The sequence below is a fragment of the Myxocyprinus asiaticus genome, chromosome 12 (assembly GCF_019703515.2).
Source record: "Myxocyprinus asiaticus isolate MX2 ecotype Aquarium Trade chromosome 12, UBuf_Myxa_2, whole genome shotgun sequence".
NCBI classification, from domain to species: Eukaryota; Metazoa; Chordata; class Actinopteri; order Cypriniformes; family Catostomidae; genus Myxocyprinus; species Myxocyprinus asiaticus.
The window spans coordinates 38,519,799-38,542,282 of NC_059355.1; the positions used below are offsets into that span (position 1 = coordinate 38,519,799).

General features: G+C 38.2%; 1 protein-coding gene across 3 annotated transcripts in view; it reads right to left on the bottom strand.

Moving 5' to 3' along the window:
• Positions 1-22,484, bottom strand: part of grm2a (glutamate receptor, metabotropic 2a) — a 105,376-nt gene that overhangs the window by 26,329 nt on the left and 56,563 nt on the right. For all 3 annotated transcript variants that reach the window (XM_051711283.1, XM_051711284.1, XM_051711285.1), the window contains exon 3: positions 15,049-15,886. In XM_051711283.1, coding sequence (XP_051567243.1) covers positions 15,049-15,886 — 838 coding nt within the window. The remainder of the gene's footprint in view (positions 1-15,048; positions 15,887-22,484) is intronic.

The window sequence follows — 22,484 nt, forward strand, 5'->3', positions numbered from 1 at the left end:
AAAGCCACTTTTGAAACAGAAAAACAAAATAAAAGGTTAGAGTGGGCAAAGAAACACAGGCATAATAACAACAGACAACAGATAATTGGAAAAGAGTATTATGGATCTTAACCCCATTGAGCTTTTGTGGGATCAGCTAGACTGTAAGGTACATGAGAAGTGCCTGACAAGACAGCCACATCTATGGCAAATGCTACAGGAAGTGTGGGGTGAAATGTCACCAGAGTATCTCGACAAACTGACTGCTAGAACAACAAGGATCTGCAAAGCTGTCATTGCTGCACGTGGAGGATTTTTTGATGAGAACTCTTTGATGTAGTTTAAGAAGTTTTTTTTCAAATTGTAACAGTAATTTTTCACGTTATTAATGTCCTGACTATACATTGTGATCAATTGAATGCCACGTTGGTGAATAAAAGTACCAATTTATTTCCATAAGAGCAAAATCTGTACATTATTCCAAACTTTTGCCCGCCAGTGTATATCCTTTAGAATGTGTATGATAATGTCAAAGTTGTTTTGGGGCAGTCTGTGCAACTACTAAAATGTTTTTGTAATTGTAAAGTGAAACTGTAGAATGCCCTCCATCCATCCATTTTTATAGCTGCTTTTCCTATGCATGGTAGTGGGTAGTGCTGGAGCTTATGACAGCTGTCTCAGGCCAAAGGCATGGAAACACCCTGGACAGGTGGCCAGTCCATCACAAGGCTAACAAATACAGATAAACACATTTACACCCACAGGCAATTCAGAGTCTCCAGTGCACTTACTCAGAGGGAACCCACATGAATACAGGGAACAGAGAGCACAGTTGAGCTGGGACTTGAACCCAGGCCCTTCTTGCTGTCAGGTGACAGTGCTACACACTGAGCAACCGTTAATTTGTTCTTTAACTCAAAACCTATTGAATCATTCAATCATTCAGATGTGGTTTTCATTTGCTCAATAATGATTGACAAGGCCAAACAAATGCAGAGCAAAAGTTAAATTTACATCAAGAGATTTGTTTTTTACATTTATTTATTTTTTATTTAAAGATGGAACCTTAACAGACCAAGTAGAGCAGAGATGTTCAGCTCAGAAGCCGGTTGACAGAAAATATAATCTGTAATTTTAGATGGTCCCTTAGAGATCGTTTCTCCATAGAGATCAATGCTTTTGTTAGCTTTTAAAAAACGTTGACTTCAAAAGAAAATAGCGTTGTAGCTAATTGCTATACTTGTCAATATTAATAATTTACTGATACCATCCTTTTTGCACCCACTGTTAGAAAGTTATTGAGAGAAAAAATCTGAATATGTGAATATGAAACCAACTTTACCACAGTGCGGGACGAGGGAGAGAGACAATGTGTGCGGAACGTGAAAGGGCATTAATGAAGTGTGTTTGTTGCAAGAGAAACATATTCAAAGATATAGAGCTGAAAGATCAGTGCTCTCTAAGCCCTGGAGCACTTGCAGTGTACATAGCTCTTGTTTTGTCAAGCTGCTAATCTAAAGTTTTAAAACGGTGACATTGGGCAACCGTTGTCATGATGTCTCGCGGTCCGGATGTAACAAATCCAGTGTTGTGTCCAAAAATCCAGAGGTTCGCTGTTCATCAAACGTTAGTGTGAGAACGCACTTGGCACATGTGCACATTATTGTGAGCGCGCCTGAAGAGTCTGTTGACAATGCTGCGGAGAAACAACCACGTCGAGTGAGCGATGCTGTAAAAACAGGTTCATTTTCCTGTTTCTTGAAAGCCCGAACAAGTTATCTACTGTATATCAAACAGTGGCGAATTCTCAGTGCCAGCAAAGCCTTCTCTGCTGGTGTAACATGCCAAATAAATAAATATTTTTCATCCTTTCATTGACCTTTTTGCCTTTGTATTTTTAATTGCTTTCCACTCTTAATTAATCTACAAACAAATAGAGAAAAACTATCCGGTCTAGGGATTATCCAGTCAGAATGTATTCCTTGATGCTTACAAGCGAAGCGTGACGACTGTTTCACAAATCACATGCCCGAAGCAGTGCGTGAGTTTGAGCTCCACCCCGTCAGGCCTTCAGAATTTCTTCAGAACAGTGCAAATGAATGGGCAACTAAAGTCAGATTGTCAGATTCATCAGCCAGTCAGATTGATTTATTTGTTCTTGGGTGTGGTCTTTAGGATAAGTGTAAATTAGGCTGCTTGAGCATTCAGTGTCGGATCTAGTTTTGAAAAGTAGTGCTGTGTTCCATTCAACTCTGAAAGTCGGATTTTACAACTTCCTACTAGGAAAAGTGTAATGGAATGCATCTTTAAGTCAGAATTACAACTTGTAGGCTTGTGCAGAAATTCTCAACTCTGATTTCGACAAGATGCAGGGGCATGATGTCACACAAACATGTTGACACTTAGGGAGATATACAAAGTAAATGATAAACATTCACTTTATTAAGTAATATCGATAAATGAGTTTGTTTCTACATTATATGATATTAAAGCTTGTTTAACAAACACCTGCAGAAACAGGTGTATAAAACATTATAATCTCTTTTGATAATCGTACACCTGTAGCACAAATGGTAGTGCTGCAGCATTGTTTATCAGATGGGTTATTAGGAGACATCTCTAATGAGAGACAAACCCCTGCTAAGCTAACGGGAACATTGCAGTTTTGTTTCCTTAAATGTCATCTTCCGAATATCGGGGAATGGAGGGCATTTATGGTCAGAGATCAGAGATGTCAAGTAGGAATATCCCACATCCAACTTGAATGGAACGCAGCATAACCTTGTACCCTGACGAAATGAAATTTATTGTAAGCAACATTTAAATCGCAGATATTATTAGATAGATTTCTCCAGGTATTATAGACCTCCTTGGTAGATTCATGTGAAAAATTATAATTTATGAATGTTTGGGAGATGTTAATTTCACAAAACAGTCATGCTGCAGTTAAAAATAGGCTTGCTTGAGCATTTAGTGATGTTTAAATTTCTGGCTTTCGTGCGTGGGTGTGTTTTTAAAATGTCAACTTGTATTGCTTGTTAGCTGCGACATAATGTATGATGCCCAAAGGCATAGGGTGTCTTATTTATTGTGAAACTGTGTTTTCTTAATGGCATGAATCACACTGAAGGCCTAGACTTTAAATGCACGGTATATATATATATATATATACAGTACTGTGCAAAACTTTTAGGCACTTGGGAAAAATGTTGCATAGTGAGGATGTCTTCAAAAATAATGCCATAAATAGTTTTCATTTATGCATTAATGTCATACAAATTCCAGTAAACATTAAAAAAAGCTAAATCAATATTTGGTGTGACCACCTTTGCCTTCAAAACAGCATAAATTCTCCTAGGTACACCTGGATACAGTTTTTCTTGATTGTTGGCAGATAGGATGTTCCAAGCTTCTTGGAGAATTTGCCACAGTTCTTCTATCAGTTTTGACTGTCTCAATTGCTTCTGTCTCTTCTTGTAATCCCAGACTGACCATGAGAGGACCATGCCATCTGTTGCAGGGCTCCCTGTTCTTCTATTCTATTCTATTCTATTCTATTTGCAAAAGAAATGTTTGGGAGTCTAAAATGTATATTTTCTATTGACACATTAAAGCTGAAAATATAAATAACCATCTTAAGACAAATGTTTTTGTACAGTATTGTGTGTGTGTGTGTGTGTGTGTATATATATATATATATATACATATATATAAACTCTGCAAAAAAATAAACGTCCTCTCACTTTCAACTGCTTTTATTTTCAGCAAATTTAACATGGGGGCAAATCAGAAGTAACAGTCAGTATCTGGTGTGGCCACCAGCTGCATTAAGTACTGCAGTGCATCTCCTCCTCATGAACTGCACCAGATTTGCCAGTTCTTGCTGTGAGATGTTACCCCACTCTTCCACCAAGGCACATGCAAGTTCCCGGACATTTCTGGGGGGAATGGCCCTAGCCCTCACCCTCCGATCCAACAGGTCCCAGACGTGCTCAATGGGATTGAGATCCGGGCTCTTCGCTGGCCATGGCAGAACACTGACATTCCTGTCTTGCAGGAAATCACACACAGAATGAGCAGTATGGCTGGTGGCATTGTCATGCTGGAGGGTCATGTCAGGATGAGCCTGCAGGAAGGGTACCACATCAGGGAGGAGGATGTCTTCCCTGTAATGCACAGCATTGAGATTGCCTGCAATGACAACAAGCTCAGTCCGATGATGCTGTGACACACCGCCCCAGACCATGATGGACCCTCCACCCCCAAATTGATCCCGCTTCAGAGTACAAGCCTCAGTGAAATGCTCATTCCTTCGATGATAAACGTCCATCCGACCATCACACCTGGTGAGACAAAACCGCAACTCATCTGTGAAGAGCACTTTTTGCCAGTCCTGTCTGGTCCAGCAAAGTAGGGTTTGTGACCATAGGCGACGCTGTTGCCAGTGATGTCTGGTAAGGACCTGCCTTACAACAGGCCTACAAGCCCTGAGTCTAGTCTCTCTCAACCTATTGCGGACAGTCTGAGCACTGATGGAGGGATTGTGCATTCCTGGTGTAACCCGGGCAGTTGTTGTTGCCATCCTGTACCTGTCCCGCAGGTGTGATATTCGGATGTACCGATCCTGTGCAGGTGTTGTTACATGTGGTCTGCCACTGCCAGGATGATCAGCTGTCCTTCCTGTCTCCCTGTAGCACTGTCTTAAGCATCCCACAGTACGGACATTGCAATTTATTGTCCTGGCCACATCTGCAGTCCTCATGCCTCCATGCAGCATGCTTAAGGCACGTTCACGCAGATGAGCAGGGACCCTGGGCATCTTTCTATTGGTGCTTTTCAGAGTCAGTAGAAAGGTCTCTTTTGTGTCCTAAGTTTTTATAACTGTGACCTTAATTGCCAACCCGCCAAGATGCTATTCTTATCACAACAATTGTACAAAGCGGTTATCTGAGTTACTGTAGACTTTGTCAGGTCGAACCAGTCTGGCCATTCTCTGATGACCTCTCTCTGCAACAAGGCATTTCTGTCCACAGAACTGCCACTCACTGGATGTTTTCTGTTTTTGGCACCATTCGGAGTAAATTCTAGAGACTGTTGTGCGTGAAAATCCCAAGAGATCAGCAGTTACAGAAATACTCAAACCAGCCCATCTGGCACCAACAATCATGCCACAGTCCATCACATTTTTTCCCCATTCTGATGGTTGATGTGAACATTAACTTAAGCTCCTGACCCATATCTGCATGATTTTATGCACTGGTGATTAGATAATCGCATGGATGATTGTTGGTGCCAGACGGGCTGGTTTGACTATTTCTGTTAACTGCTGATCTCCTGGGATTTTCACACACAACAGTCTTTAGAGTGTATAGAGAATGGTGCAAAAACAAAAAACATCCAGCGAGTGGCAGTTCTGTGGACGAAAACGGCTTGTTAATGACAGAGGTCAGAGGAGAATGGCCAGACAGGTCCAAGCTGACAAGAAGGTGACAGTAACCCAAATAACCACACGTTACAACAGTTCTATGCAGAAAAGCATTTCTGACCATACAACATGTCGAACACTGAGGTGGAGACCCCTCCGGGTACCATTACTGTCAGCTTAGAACAAGAAACTGAGGCTGCAGTGGGCACTGGCTCACCAAAACTGGACAGTAGATGAATGGAAAAACAACGCCTGGTCGGACAAATCTGGATTTCTGCTGAGGTACACAAACGGTAGGCCCACTGCAGCCTCAACTTTCTGTTCTTGGCTTGACAGAATTGGAACCCGACATGGTCTTCCATTTTTGTTGCCCATCTGCCTCAAGGTTCGACATGTTGTGCTTTTTGGATGCTTTTCTGCTCACTACAATTGTACAGAGTGGTTATCTGAGTTACTGTAGCCTTTCTGTCAGCTCTAACCAGTCTGGCCATCTCTGTTGACCTCTCTCATCAACAAGGCATTTTCGTCCACAGAACTGCCGCTCACTGGTTGTTTTTTGTTTTTCGCACACTATTCTCTTTACACTCTAGAGACTGTTGTGCGTGAAAATCCCAGGAGATCAGCAGTTACAGAAATAGTCAAACCAGCCCGTCTGGCACCAATGGTCGAAATCACTGAGATCACATTTTTTTCCCCATTCTGATGGTTGCATGATTTTATACATTACACTGCTGCCACACGATTGGCTGATTAGATAATCGCATGAATAAGTAGATGTACAGGTGTACCTAATAAAGTGTCCGGTGAGTGTATAAAACATTTATTTATTTAAACTGAAATTTGTTCTTAAATTTATATTTATTCTATTTCTTTAAATAATCTACTAAATGTGCGACTTTACAACAACTTACACAGAGTCATCTCATTTGAGTAACCTTTAATGTATACATCTAATGTTGCCTTGTCAGATTTGGTGACCCTGCTGTGTCTCTGTAGCTGTTTACATCAGACCAAAATGCTTTTTAGGGAATAAAACAGAAGAGTTTAGACATCACCAGAATAAATTTTGAGGACATTAAAGTCTTTAACATTAAAATGCTTTTTAGAGTTTAGACAACAATTTTGTGAAAATAATAATAATAAAAAAAGTATTATTATAAATAATAGTAATAATAATACTGATAAGAATTATTATTATACTTTTATAAATATACTTTATACATAAATAACCACCACAATGGTAAACACACACACACAAAATAAAAAGAACAATTAACACTGGACTACACATCGTTTTATTAATGTATTTTATGCATAAATAACATTCACAAAAGCAAAACACAAACAGAAAAAAATATGAGAATAGAGCATGGACAGCTTGTAAATGAACCTGTTTTTACAGCATCGCTCACTCGACACGGCTGTTTCTTCGCAGCATTGTCAACAGACTCTCCAGGCGTGCTCACGATAACGTGCACGTGCGCCAAGCGCGTTCTCGCGCCAAAGTTTGATGAACAGCGACCACTAGTCACAGATTTCTCTAGGTCACCAATTTCGGCACAACACCGGCGCTAACTGGTGACCACTGGCATAGAGTATTGTGATGTTTTTTGCAACTTCAGTATCTGCATTCTTACCTTTGAAAACAGCTTGTCATCTCTGGTGCATTGTTCTCTCACTGCTTTCCTCTTTACCACCTCTCCCCTACAAATACGGAGTTAGGGCTGGGAATCAATTCCGAAAAGAATCGACTCCTCGATTCTGAGGCATTGGGAATCGAGAATCGAATCGAAATGTTAGAATCGACTCCAAAGCTGGAGTTGATTCCTTTCGGGGAAACCGGTTGGTATTTTTGGACTGCGTTTATTTCCTCGACCACTGAACTACTACATATTTCAAGTCTAACAGCACTAAAACAGTTTACAAAAGTCCTACAAATGACTGCATCTTGAGTCTTTTGTAGTTCGTAAGCATCTTTATATCCATTCCGTTTGTTCATCTGTATGAAGCAATCACACAAGCCCTTCAACATATTTGCTTTCCAGTATAGTCTGCCAGTATTTTAATTGGATTAAACTTATAGTCAATTACAACCCGTTCTCATTCCCTAAGCGTCAGTTTTGACACGTCAGTTTTTGAGGCCTTAGGAGTGAGAACGTGTTGCTCAATTAACATGCCAAAAGCAGGGGTGTCAAGTAATTGAAATCACGTGACTTTGCGGAAGTGATGTCATAAATGTGGGCGGGAAAATAGTCAAACAGGAAGTACCCCTTGTGAAGTCCACTCAAATGTCAGTGACATAGGGTTTAGACAAAATTAATGTTAAGGATATAAATCTGTTACAAATAAATTGTTATCAAATTATGTTTCTGATGTATTTGTACATCAAATGATGCAATAATATTGTGAAAATGTGTTAAAGTATTTTCTATTTGAAGCAATCTTTGTCGTCCCACTTTAGAAAAGGTTTCAAAAGTGGGACAGCATGTTTTGACTATTGTGGGACAGTCATATATACTACGTTATTCAATTGAGAAAATATGTACTAGGAAATTTAAATGCCCTATATGTATTTTTGTTCAATTTTTGGGCTTATAATGCAGCAATATTATTTGTTTTAAGATCAGGATTCAAAACCTTGTCATGATTTGCCAGTTAGCTATTTTACGATTTAGCTAAATAGCTACCTAGATAGCTAAGTCAAAGAAATAGCTTTTAGTCACACTGACATCAAATATAACATGGCACATTTTTTTAATTCCATGCATAGAACAAATGAATTTTCTTATCCATCTGTAAATCGATTCTTAAATGCAATGTGTTACAGATTACAATGGCGTCCCAGATTTCAGCGCGAGCTGTCCCAGATTAGAAAATCTACAAATTCTTAAACTATGTGGCACGAGGAACACTAATATATGTGCCATTTTCCCTTTGAGTACAATATCTGAAAATTGTCTGCTGATTTAATACATATATTAACTAGCCTACATTTTACACCATTTTACATTAAAATAATTTTATGAAATCAAATTCAAAGACAAAAATTTTAAATACACGCTATAATATATATATATATATATATATATATATATATATATATATATATATATATATATACATACATATATTTATTTTTTTATTTTTTTATTTTTTTATATTGTATGAAATAAACCACAACAACCTGGATTGTTAAATAAAACTGAAGTGTATTGTTTGGACATTTTATTCAGTGTACAAAAGGTAGTGGACAATTATTGTACATTATAATTTAAACCTCTTGCTAAACAAGAACTCATGAGTGGTAACAGACATAGCTAGTGGGGTGAAAGGTGGTAACGATTCTAGGGGCCCAAAGTTCCAGGGGGGCCCACGACAAATTCAAAATTTTATTATTTTAATAGGTAAGGGGCCCAGAGCAATATATAGTCAGGTGCCCCAGAATTACTTGCAATGGCCCTGGTAACAGACAATTTCAACATATTTAAAATGGTGCTTTTAGGAAGATGATTTGCGGTAGTTCCTCGAAATACAGCAGCATCTACTCAAACTTCCCTCAAATTTATCTCATGGGATTGAAGCATCGTAGGCCCCCTATGTATTCCCTCATTTAATTTTAAAATGGACCTATTAATAGTAAATGTTGTTCATGCTGATATAAATAGTGCAAAGAATATTTTTTTTTTTCAGAATCGAAAAAATTAGTTTGGAATCGACTCTTGGAATCGATTCCAAAATTTCTGGAATCGAACAGCCCTATACGGAGTACAGTGTTGATTGGCCATTTACTTGTGACACATAACCAATCCGATAATACTGTGGGCGGGACATTGGACCAGACAACAATAAGTAATCTTTCAGAGAGAAGCGGTCACTGACGGTGGCATCAGAGCCAACAGTTATTTTAAACAGCATTTGAAAATTTACAGGTTCAGATCAGACAAAATAACGATTCCGATAATTAGATAAAGTATGAATATCGGACCCGAGTATCGGCCAGGCCGGTCGACCCCTAATTCAGTCCCTTACCACATCCTTTCCAGTTTTAGCACGTTTCAGCACAATGTGTGGACTTTTCAGATGACACAATTACTTATATAATTGTTAAATTAACAATCTGGAACAATTTCGCCATGACACCATCTGACCAGCTTACGGGACAAATCGCGTCCCGTATTGATTCGATATGGGATGCATCATTTCGTATTTAAATAAGGACGATCCCGTATGAGCAAAGTGTGGATGCAGAAAATCGTGAGTTTATCGGGAGAAAAAGAGTACAGCAGGAGGAGGGGTGGAAAATTGGGAGAAACCCGGTAAACTCTGGAGTGTTGGCAAGTATGTATTGGCCTTATGTGATGAGTAAGTAACATAAGTATAATCATAAAAACTAGTTTTTAGCAAATTTGTAAGTTCCAGTGTAAAATTATAATGACATTCAAATATTTGGAATGACAAATTAATTCTGTGGATTGTGGCACAACAAATAAGAAATATTGGCAGATACATACAGACTTTGCTGTATTACCAAACCCCATTCCCTTTGGAGATGGTGACACACTTTTAATAGCATGAGATGGTAGAGTTCAAAACTGTTTGAAGGAATAGGAAAACCCCAAAATTAAAATTATGTCACTATTTACTCACCGTCATGTTCCAAACCCATATGACTTTCTTTCTTCCTTCTTTGAGAAAGGAGAAGTTTAGCAGAATGTCATTTTTAAAACTGGTCGCATTATGGTATGTTCTGAAACACATGAGAAGCAATGGAATTTGACATTACTGATGTCAAACTTGACGTGATGCGTCTTCATGTACCAAGTTTTAATATTTGCAAGTGCAAATGACATTTGAGTGTTGCAGCGGAGGGCAAGTTTTTCAGTGAATACCAGCTTAAATTTTGATCTGTTCCTCACCCAAAGCTATTGTCTGGCTTCAGAATACTTAGAATAAACAACACGGAGCATGATCTCATTACAATGATATTACTGTGGCAACATTTAAAAAGAAAAACATTTTTATATATATATATACAGGTGCATCTCAATAAATTAGAATGTCGTGGAAAAGTTCATTTATTTCAGTAAATCAACTCAAATTGTGAAACTCGTGTATTAAATAAATTCAATGCACACAGACTGAAGTAGTTTAAGTCTTTGGTTCTTTTAATTGTGACGATTTTGGCTCACATTTAACAAAAACCCACCAATTCACTATCTCAAAAAATTAGAATATGATGACATGCCAATCAGCTAATCAACTCAAAACACCTGGAAAGGTTTCCTGAGCCTTCAAAATGGTCTCTCAGTTTGGTTCACTAGGCTACACAATCATGGGGAAGACTGCTGATCTGACAGTTTTCCAGAAGACAATCATTGACACCCTTCACAAGGAGGGTAAGCCACAAACATTCATTGCCAAAGAAGCTGGCTGTTCACAGAGTGCTGTATCCAAGCATGTTAGCAGAAAGTTGAGTGGAAGGAAAAAGTGTGGAAGAAAAAGATGCACAACCAACCGAGAGAACCGCAGCCTTATGAGGATTGTCAAGCAAAATCGATTCAAGAATTTGGGTGAACTTCACAAGGAATGGACTGAGGCTGGGGTCAAGGCATCAAGAGCCACCACACACAGACGTGTCAAGGAATTTGGCTACAGTTGTCGTATTCCTCTTGTTAAGCCACTCCTGAACCACAGACAACGTCAGAGGCGTCTTACCTGGGCTAAGGAGAAGAAGAACTGGACTGTTGCCCAGTGGTCCAAAGTCCTCTTTTCAGATGAGAGCAAGTTTTCATTTGGAAACCAAGGTCCTAGAGTCTGGAGGAAGGGTGAAGAAGCTCACAGCCCAAGTTGCTTGAAGTCCAGTGTTAAGTTTCCACAGTCTGTGATGATTTGGGGTGCAATGTCATCTGCTGGTGTTGGTCCATTGTGTTTTTTGAAAACCAAAGTCACTGCACCCGTTTACCAAGAAATTTTGGAGCACTTCAGGCTTCCTTCTGCTGACCAGCTTTTTAAAGATGCTGATTTCATTTTCCAGCAGGATTTGGCACCTGCCCACACTGCCAAAAGCACCAAAAGTTGGTTAAATGACCATGGTGTTGGTGTGCTTGACTGGCCAGCAAACTCACCAGACCTGAACCCCACAGAGAATCTATGGGGTATTGTCAAGAGGAAAATGAGAAACGAGACCAAAAAATGCAGATGAGCTGAAGGCCACTGTCAAAGAAACCTGGGCTTCCATACCACCTCAGCAGTGCCACAAACTGATCACCTCCATGCCACGCCAAATTGAGGCAGTAATTAAAGCAAAAGGAGCCCCTACAAAGTATTGAGTACATATACAGTAAATGAACATACTTTCCAGAAGGCCAACAATTCACTAAAAATGTTTTTTTTATTGGTCTTATGATGTATTCTAATTTTTTGAGATAGTGAATTGGTGGGTTTTTGTTAAATGTGAGCCAAAATCATCACAATTAAAAGAACCAAAGACTTAAACTACTTCAGTCTGTGTGCACTGAATTTATTTAATACACGAGTTTCACAATTTGAGTTGAATTACTGAAATAAATGAACTTTTCCACGACATTCTAATTTATTGAGATGCACCTGTACATTGCGTGGGTCCTTACACGTATCCCACTGTTGCAATGTCCACTGAGTGGCTCTAAAAACGATTTACTATCGATTTACGATTTACTATTTTCTATAAAAAAAAATGATGTTTTTAAGGTTAAACCTCTATCCAGTTTTACATCAACAAAACCTACCCCCCTACCCTAAACCTTAAACCTAAACCGATAGTTTCATAAAAAGTAAATCTAAAATAAACAACATTATTGCTGAAGCATCCCTTCTTTTACCATTTTGTGGTGTTTCTAGGACACTTTTGGCTCACAAGTAGACTTTCATGCTCTTCAAGACTTATGAATGTTATTTGTACCTTATAAAAACGTATTAATGTATTTATCGATTAAAAAGTTTTGTCGTACAAGTCATGCACTATAGTAAAAGGCTGGGTTTCCCGAAGCACTAAGTTGAACGTTAGTCGCACAATAGTACGTAATCTCTAAGTCGTGTTTCCCAAAAGCATCGTTAGTTCGTAAAAACGTTCATAAATTAACGAGAGATTTGAACCACTCTTAAGTCCAGTAAGTGCAACTTAAACGTATCTTTCTGGCATCTTTCACAGCTTATCAAAGAGAATGGGACATTTAACAAATTGTATTAACATATTTTGATCATTGGAAACTATTTCAGAGTATAAAAAAGTGCTGAAAAAAATCACTATGAAATCAATAGGCAGTCTTCGCAGTCTGTGAATGTGACTTATGCTAAATTACAAGATACATAATACAGGATACAGTAACATTATATTAGCCTTATTTGATAAGCATAATTGTAATGCCAATAGAAAGACGATATGTTCTTATTAAACAGATTGTTTAAGAAGACATACATGAGTAATGTGACCACACAGTTTAAAATTTAAATAAATATACCTAATAAATAATTACAATTTGGTTATCAAAGGATTTTAAAGTGAGAGTGTGCAATGAGAGATTCATCTCTCTCTTCCACCTCCTCTTCCTCCTTCCTCCACTGGATGTTTCAAATTGGCTTGCCTATAGTCTTTTTACAAAGCAGTAACAAATTGCATGGTGCAAAATGGCAGTAAGGCTACAGTAGCCTACACATTACCTCGCACTCTAACCAGATGATTTATTAATATTTAGACAGACAGGTCTATGAGTAGTTCAGTACTGATTCCCGTCATTTTAAACCTGTTCTGTGTGCATGTGTTCAGTTTCCAGCCAAAGGAAAAAGCTTTAGGCTACGTGAGAGCCCCTTATGATTCACATCGCGTACATTCATGTTATATGCATTTATTGCGTCACTTTCATTAATCTCTATGATTGAGCATCACTACACCTGAAACTCCATCTTACTAAAGCCATCATTATTTTTTAATTAAATTCTGTAATAGTTAATACATTTCGGCGCCTCGACAGGGTTACAAACAACTTCCATATTTGTTAGTATTTCCATATTATTTCCAAGTTGAGAAGACAATCTCCTGGACATACTGTCCAAGGTGATCAGCACCAATTTGGACTGGACAGGTCCCATAACGAAGCACTTAAGTTCAACTTTATAACGAGCAAACTACATGCTGGTTTGGGAAACAGGCATTACTCCATCGTAAAAGAACGAGCAACGTTAGTTAAGAAGCTTAAGTTGCAACTTTATCGGGAAACCCAGCCAAAGTGTTTTATGTCAAAAGATAGCATCGTGTAAGGAACAGGGCGAAAATCTGAAAATGTCTGAACTGAAAATCTACAGTTTTTCTCATGATTTGTGAAAGGGAATAAAGTCATTTTTGTAGCACCTCTAGTGTTCAAATTAAAATTCGAAATTCAAATATTCTTTGAATTTAAGATAAAAATGCACATTTGAATGTTGAAATGAGCATTTGATTTTGGATGTGTGCCAAGAACTGATGATGATGACTTACATTCTTGGGCTAAAACAGATGCAGTGTAATGATTAAAATGGAGCGTGGGTGTCTTGAGGCACGTTTAAAGGTTAAATTTCCTTTTAAATTTACAGTCTGAAAAAAAATGCATTGTTACTGCATGAGACGCTGAAAAAACACGAGGCATGGCATACCAGTCAAAAACGTCTGTCCTAGTGCATGATTACATAGAAAAAGACAGACGCATTCGGAGCCCCCAGAGACCCCCTTTGGCGGTTGTGTCTTGACTATGCCTTGCTCTCTTATCAGCGTCTCATTGCTTAAGCATTAGGTATGCACATACAACTATGTTTAATGAAAAACACGTTGGTACCACCGGTATTATAAAGCTTGAGTCCGTGGTTGTACTAAAGCACTGGTATACTATAGACTATTGTGCAACACTAAGTTAACAAAGAACTGTCTTTTGAAGCCTTTGATTTCTTGTTTAAATTTTTTACTTAATATTTGAGAATATAAATTGTCAAATTATTTAGACTTTACCATTTTACACACATTTGTTAACAGCCAGATATGTTCTTTGCAATAAACAATCGCTGTAACACGGGGCTGTTTGGTTTATTGATTTGTTGCACCCTCTTGTGAATGTAGGAGACAATGTCAGTTTAAAACTCAGATGTCTTGAGAATTTTTACCGCTACCTGATATAATGTCTTTAAAATTGGAAAATAATTAGATTATTGAAAATATTTAAGTGAAAAAAAAAAAAATCTAATTTTGTTGACAGCACTATATTGTTTATTTCAACAAGAAACTGCCATAATACGTAGAACGAGCCAAGTAAAAATCATTTTAAAAAATGCAGGTAGTCTATAGTAACATGTTTCTTCTACAAGACCATGTTGAGCACACAAGTTGTATGGACTATTTTTACTGTACTTTTTTTGGCCTCTGTAGTTTGACAGCCCTGGTTAATATCCTTTCATTGTACGGAAAAGAGAAGTGTGAAAATTCTGCAAAACATCTCCTTTTGTGTTCCGTGACTGAAAAAGAGAGTCATGCAGGTTTGGAACAATACAAGGGGGCATAAATAATCATTCCTTTAATTAGTTTATATCAAGCAAATCTACAGTATATTATGCAGTATTATGCTACTAAATATATTACTCACCATCAAATTTTGTCCTCAAGATGTAGTCCTTGTACAACTTTTTTCCATTTACTGGTTTCATGGCACTGCAGAGTTTTGTGGTATTTGAACACACTGCTTGTCTCATGTTGTGCAAGGCATGGGCCATCGCATAGACAGCATTCACCACGAACATAATCTTGGACTCCTGCTCGAATTTGCCATCTCTGAGAGAATGCTTCCCACAGTTAATATCATGCAGGCTGCACTGAAAATTATGCTCCCAGAACTCTCTGAACCAGGGGTTCCGGGTGTTGTTGTAAGGATTGAGGCTTGTGAAATACGCTGAAAAGTCAGGGACTGTATAGGACGCAAGCTCAATGGTAAAAGCTCCGTCCGCCACATTCTCACTCCCTCTCACCACACTCTCCTGTGCACCCCAGCCATCACTGGCCACCCAAATGAAGGAAACATTCATGCGCTTCGCCGCAACCAGGAGCTCCCTGGCATCTTCACTTCTGGTAAACAGGATCACTACTTTTGCATTGGACTTCTGCAACAGAGATCGGATTACTCCTTCGTAACTGTAGCGGTCCATGGAGCGACTGACTTTGGCAGATGTGGCAATACAGATTTGCAAGGCCCGGGCCTCCTGCTGAAATGCATCAATACCCGTCTCACCATAATCACCTTCAGAGGCAACAGTGGAGACATATGTCCAGTTGAAATAGCGCAGAATCTCAGCCATGGCTTTGGCTTGGTAGAAGTCAGGGGGCACAGTTCGGGCAAAGTAATCATAACGGGATTTGTCGCTCAGTTTGGCACTGGTAGAGGCATAGCTGATCTGTGGTATCTGGAAAAGACGCAGGAGATTGGCCACCTGTAAGAGGACAGATGAAAAACTGTAAGATTCAGAGCTACTGAAGTTCATCAAAGGTGAAGTGCAACATATATTTTATTAATTTATTTATAATTAGCCATTTGTGGTTTGACTTTTGTAAGGTGAATAAACACTGTGGCTCTGTGGAACTTTCAATACATTTAAAATCATTTCAGTACGTACCTTTAAAGGGACAGTTCAACCAAAACTGAACATTCTGCCATCATTTACTCATCCTTTTGATGATAGAATTTCATTTTTGGGTGAACTGTCCCTTTAAGTCCTGTGAACCTTAGGTGTTGGCAGAGAATTATTTTAGTGTACAAATGTACAGTACAATTGCTGCAGTATTTTCTTCTGCATTTACATACTGTACATGAATACAAGTGTTAGTTTTACATGTCAAAGAAATCTGTAGTTGGATCTGCCACTTTTTTTTAGCAAGAGAATGTGATTCATCAGATGACAGAGAATGTGATTCATCAGATGACCCAATTAGGGCAGTTATCACCAGATTAATGCTGCAGTGATTAGTCTGACCCTTCTCAGATCTCTCATCTGTGAATGCTAATGGGAAAAAACTCACATCTTCATTTTCAATTTTATAATATAATTTATAATCAAGATCTTACCCAAGGCAACTGACCCAACTCTACAAGGGACATGGATTCAGCATGGTCAATGGCAACAATTAATACTCACAATAGATAAAAAAAACTCTTTTAAAACATAATTAGCCTAAACACTCTTTGACTTGAGATGGTTCTTGCAAGGGGTTAAAGTTGAATATGTTAGCTTAGTAGGATAATTAAATGAAGGGAATGCAAGATAGCCCTTACAAAAATCTAAACTAGCCGCACTCTTGCCACAAATTTGCAGCAAATTTGCCGCTCATTCTTTTCACATGCAAATGAGCTTTTGATACGCCACAAATGTTTGCCAGAAATTTGCAGCTCTTCGCCGGTGGTGAACATCCGGCAAACCTTTGGCAACAATGGACAGTTTGCAGCAAGTTTGCCACAAAGCTCATTTGCATGTGAAAATAATCAGTGGCGAATTTGCGGAAAGTTTGTGGCAAATTTGCCATGAACTCTCGATTTTCATAGGGGAAAATGTTAGCATTGTATGCTAACTGGTTAGCATGCTAACTCAAAACACAAGGAGAAATTTTTAATTTTACAATTTGTTGCTTTAGTTATATCATGTTATATGTCATATGTAGCTAATATAACAATAATTTATGCATTTTCATGAGTAAGACAATCTTCATGCAATATTGTAGGATTAACTATCAGTCAGTGAACATACTACCTATTAAATTCTGCCATTCAGCTGAATGGGAATGATAATGGATAACTTTACACATTGGGTTTTTGTGAGTTCTCAGTCAGACTACATAGAGTTAATTCATTCAGGGGCACTGAGGGAAATTGAAGGACTAGATCCATATTATTTTGAAAAGCAATTCACTTCACTAAGCAAACCTAGATTCTTCCTTTTCTAGCTATTTGTGAGAGTTTCAGTTGTGATCATGCGATATTCAATGTAGTCTGACTGCTCTTTGCCTCAGGCAGTTCCTAAGAAGCCTAAGGGAAAGTCAGCATGAAGACACCAGCAGTGGATAAGAAAGCTCTTTAGGATTTCTGTATATCAGCATTGCATAACATGTGATTGTCATCTTAACTTTAAACTGGAGTTTAAAGTATTAAAGGCGTTGTTCAACATCATGTATAAACATCCACAACCAAAATTCAGTGAAGGTGCATTATAAACAAAATAAAAAGTCTGCAGTCTGCATAATATAACAACATTTATTTTTGATTATTTTAAAGGTGATGGGTGTTATTCGGTGTTAAAATATTTTCTTCTGTTCCAGATTATATCCCTTATTTCATTCCCCTGAAAAGTGTAAACATTGCAACATTGGCTTAACCAGTGGCATAAGTTTGGTACGGGACTATATGTTTGACCAACCAATGGAGGATATGAATAATGTTCAGGGGAAGCCTGTTTGAAAAAAGTTATTATTTTTGCATTTCCGTTTGTTAATCCTTACACACTTCAGCTATAATCTATATAAAGAAAAAAAAACATATGGGATAGGGGATTATACAAAGTTTTGTACATGTACAAAGTGTAGGGAAATAAGTAGTCTGATCTTATAAAATTTACGTGAGCATTGCAACGTTTTTGCAAAACTGAAATTGCGTTCTTCATTACACGTTTGGCTGCAGTTTTCAATTGAAATATCCAGTGAGAGGCGTCAAAACTGAGGGAAATGAGGTTGTAATCAGACAAGGTTTTTAAGGTGAATTTTAGATGGAGGTTTAATAAGTAAAACGTACATCATTAACCTGACCAATAGTGTCCAAAAAGATAAATGAGAGTTTAACAAAACAGACATCCTTACCCTTAACCAACACCTAACTGATAGTGTTTTAAAATGCAAATTCTAAAAAAAAAAGAAAAACACATTAATTGAAGCAAGCACATAATTTTGTGTTGCTTCTATGCTACTTTCACTTTTATACATCTATGGTTGGATGTCCAAAGGCCATCAAGTCCAAAGTCCAACACTCAATCAGGTGAGCTACCAAGCAAGCTATTTACACTGGATTAAGAGTGTATATGTAGGTGGGTCTGTAATAAAAGTGTTAAAATATTTTGTTTTTCAAATCATGCGTTAAAGTAAAAGTTTTTTGGTATCTTAACATAGTGGGGGTGAGTAATAGAGTGAAAAATAAGTTTTTATAAAATCAAAATCAGCAATTGTACTCGTGATTTGTGTGACAATGATTAAATCACACAGTTGTTGTAGCGCCTCTAGTGTTCATTTCACCAGGAAACTGCAGCGAAACGTAGAAAGCGGCACGTACAAGTCAGTTTGCAAAAATCTATATAGAGTAACATTCATTCTATGAGACCAGGTTGGTCTCATAGACAGTCTGTTTAAACATATTAGAATGTAGCTGCCAAAAATCTTAACTATGATCAAAAAAAAAAAGGAATTGAGGGAGAAATAAGCAAGCTGAAATTAACAAGTGACTCGATTTGTGACTCTTTCTGATTATAGAATGCTTTTAAATCAATAATATGATGCAAAATAATGTATATTTAAGCGAGACAAGTAAGTTCCATGGGTGTTACAGAAATATAACTAGAGTAATTATCCAAATGATAGTCTATGCTCTAATATACTCTAAATTATAGTACATTTTCTAATTTGCTCTTAAATTATATTTAATAACAGTACTGATTAGTCAGCTTTGACTAGCTTCACATTTGCTTCCATTTAGTCAAATGTGCATGCAGGTGCTCATAGGGCATATAATGATTATGGGCCAATACTTTAAAATCAGACATTGCTTGTGAGGATCTGATGAATGACATTTGTTCTGCACTGTATCAGAAAGCTGACGCCTCTCACAAGATTAAATATATTTTTCATGGAGAATTTACTGTCTCCTGGGTGAACATACATGATTTTGATAAAATGGCTTTGTCCTCACCAAGCTAGAGTAAAAGATGTGCCTTGATTAATATCTTTACAAACTCTAAGGATCAAGTGTACAACCATGTTAAAAACCCATTTACAAAAAAGTACCATGTTTTGAACATAGTACCATGGTAATATCATTGTAACAATTCGGGAAAGGAGGAAGCTGGGACCAGCTTGATAAAACACGTAGACATTTATTGTTGCACTTTTCAGTCGCACACAATAACACACCGATTCACACTACATTATTCTTTCCAGCGTCTTCATAAATACACTCAAACACAATAGGCATTTCAGCCGAACATTTAACACACACATAGCCTCGTGCGTCTCTCTCTCTCTTGTCTGCCACTGTCTTCTCTCCTTAAATACTCCCGCCACCCCTCACTGGAATGTGAGACCGGTGTGGCACACAGGTGGAACTTATTCACCACTTATCTTCCCGGCCTCGCACTGCCCGGACGCCACTCGGCCCCACCCTGCTCACCACAATCATGTTTTCACGTTTGGAGTGCCATGTAAATACAATGGTATATGAATATGGTAATCATTATTTACCAACACATTGTAACGAGGTAGTTGTTAGCAGGCGATATAATCCAATAAACCAAAAAGACAGTCAAACAAGGCAAACAAAACAAAGGGGTATCCAAAGGCAGTAAATCCAGGAAAACATGCAATGGTCATAACAAGAGAACAATCAGCAATGGCAATGGAAAAACGCTTGGTAAGGCAGGGAAAACTGGCAATACTTCGCAAAGTCAAAATGGAACAGCATGGTATTTATGTACTTCAAAAAGGAAATCACCAAGAAGAAACGGTACAGAGTTAGTATTCTGGAGAGGGCTCACTCTGGTGGTTGATAGGAGGGGTAACAACCTCGGATGTTACACACATATATCAAAACTACTTTTTACTTTTTTTGCAAGGGACAGAAATTAAAGAATAACTGTATATCAGATGAGAAGAACTAGAAGGAAGCACCACAACGTTGGAGTTGGCATGACCATTTTTCGACAGTCATCAGGCTGCCACTATTCATTGCATTGCATTTTTCATACAATGAAAGTGGATCGTGACTGAAGCGATTCCGCTGATTATCATCTCCTTTAGTCTTCCACAGAAAAAAGAAAGTCGTATGGGTTTGAAGATCGGGAGGGTGATTACTGTTGTGAACCTTTGTTGTGATGCTTGACTTACAGTTGAAGTCAGAAGTTTACATATACCTTGGCCAAATACATTTAAACTCAGTTTTTCACAATTCCTGACATTTAATCATAGAAAACATTCCATGTCTTAGGTCAGTTAGGATCACTACTTTATTTTAAGAATGTGAAATGTCAGAATAGTAGAGAGAATGATTTATTTCAGCTTTTATTTCTTTCATCACATTCCCAGTGAGTCAGAAGTTTACATACAATTTGTTAGTATTTGGTATATTTAAATTGTTTAACTTGTGTCAAACATTTTGGGGAGCCTTCCACAAGCTATCACAATAAGTTGCTGGAATTTTGGCCCATTCCTCCAAACAAAACTGGTGTATCTGAGTCAGGTTTGTAGGCCTCCTGCTCGCACACGCTTTTTGTCCACAAATGTTCTATCAGATTGAGGTCAGTGCTTTGTGATGGCCACTCCAATACCTTGACTTTGTTGTCCTTGAGCCATTTTGCCACAGCTTTGGAGGTATGCTTGGGGTCATTGTCCATTTGGAAGACCCATTTGTGACCGAGCTTTAACTTTATGGCTGATGTCTTGAGATGTTGCTTCAATATATCCACATCATTTTCCTTCCTCATGATGCCATCTATTTTGTGAAGTGCACCAGTCCCTCCTGCAGCAAAGCACCCCCACAACATGATGCTGCCACCCCCATGCTTCAGTTTGGGATGGTGTTCTTCGGCTTGCAAGCCTCACCCTTATTCCTCCAAACATAACGATGGTCATTATGGCCAAAAAGTTCAATTTTTGTTTCATCAGACCAGAAAATAAGATCTTTGTCCCCATGTGCACTGGCAAACTGTAGTCTAACTTTTTTATGCCGGTTTTGGAGCGTTGGCTTCTTCCTTGCTGAGCAGCCTTTCAGGTTATGTTGATATAGGACTCGTTTTACTGTGGATATAGATAGTTGTCTACCTGTTTCCTACAGCATCTTCACAAGGTCCTTTGCTGTTGTTCTGGGATTGATTTGCACTTTTCGCACCAAACTACGTTCATCTCTAGGAGACAGAATGCGTCTCCTTCCTGAACGGTATGATGGCTGCGTGGTCCCATGGTGTTTATACTTGCGTACTATTGTTTGTACAGATGAACGTGGTATCTTCAGCCATTTGGAAATTTCTCCCAAGGATGAACCAGACTTGTGGAGGTCCACAATTTATTTTCTGAGGTCTTGGCTGATTTCTTTTGATTTTCCCATGATGTCAAGCAAAGAGGCACTGAGTTTGAAGGAGGGCCTTAAAATACATCCACAGGCACACCTCCAATTCAGTACACCTCCTATCAGAAGCTAATTGTCTTTAGGTTTGTCATCATTTTCTGGAATTTTCCAAGCTGCTTAAAGGCAAAGTTAACTTAGTGTATGTAAACTTCTGACCCACTGGAATTGTGATATAGTCAAATAAAAGTGAAACAATCTGTCTGTAAACAATTGTTGGAAAAAGTACTCATGTCATGCACGAAGTAGATGTCCTAAACGACTTGCCAAAACTATAGTTTGCTAATATGAAATCTGTGGAAAGGTTAAAAAATGAGTTTTAATGACTTCAGCCTAAGTGTATGTAAACTTCTGACTTCAACTGTAGCAACCACTGCTAATAAATGAATGAGATGAAAGAAAATGAAGAAACAGTAGAAATAGACAGCAGAATAGATCAAAGGTTTCATAATTCAAATCGGTCACAGTTACATTACAAGCATAATGTTCTCAATAGGAATTTCAATCACATTTTGAGGAGCATTTCAATCCAATTGATTAGCTCTGATTAGCTGTGGGTTGCTTCCTCATTATGCCAAATGGCTTTATGTGACTTAAACACATTAGATACGGAGCTCATGCCTTTTTTCATAATGTCATGATGCTCACAGTCTGCCTTCAAGACA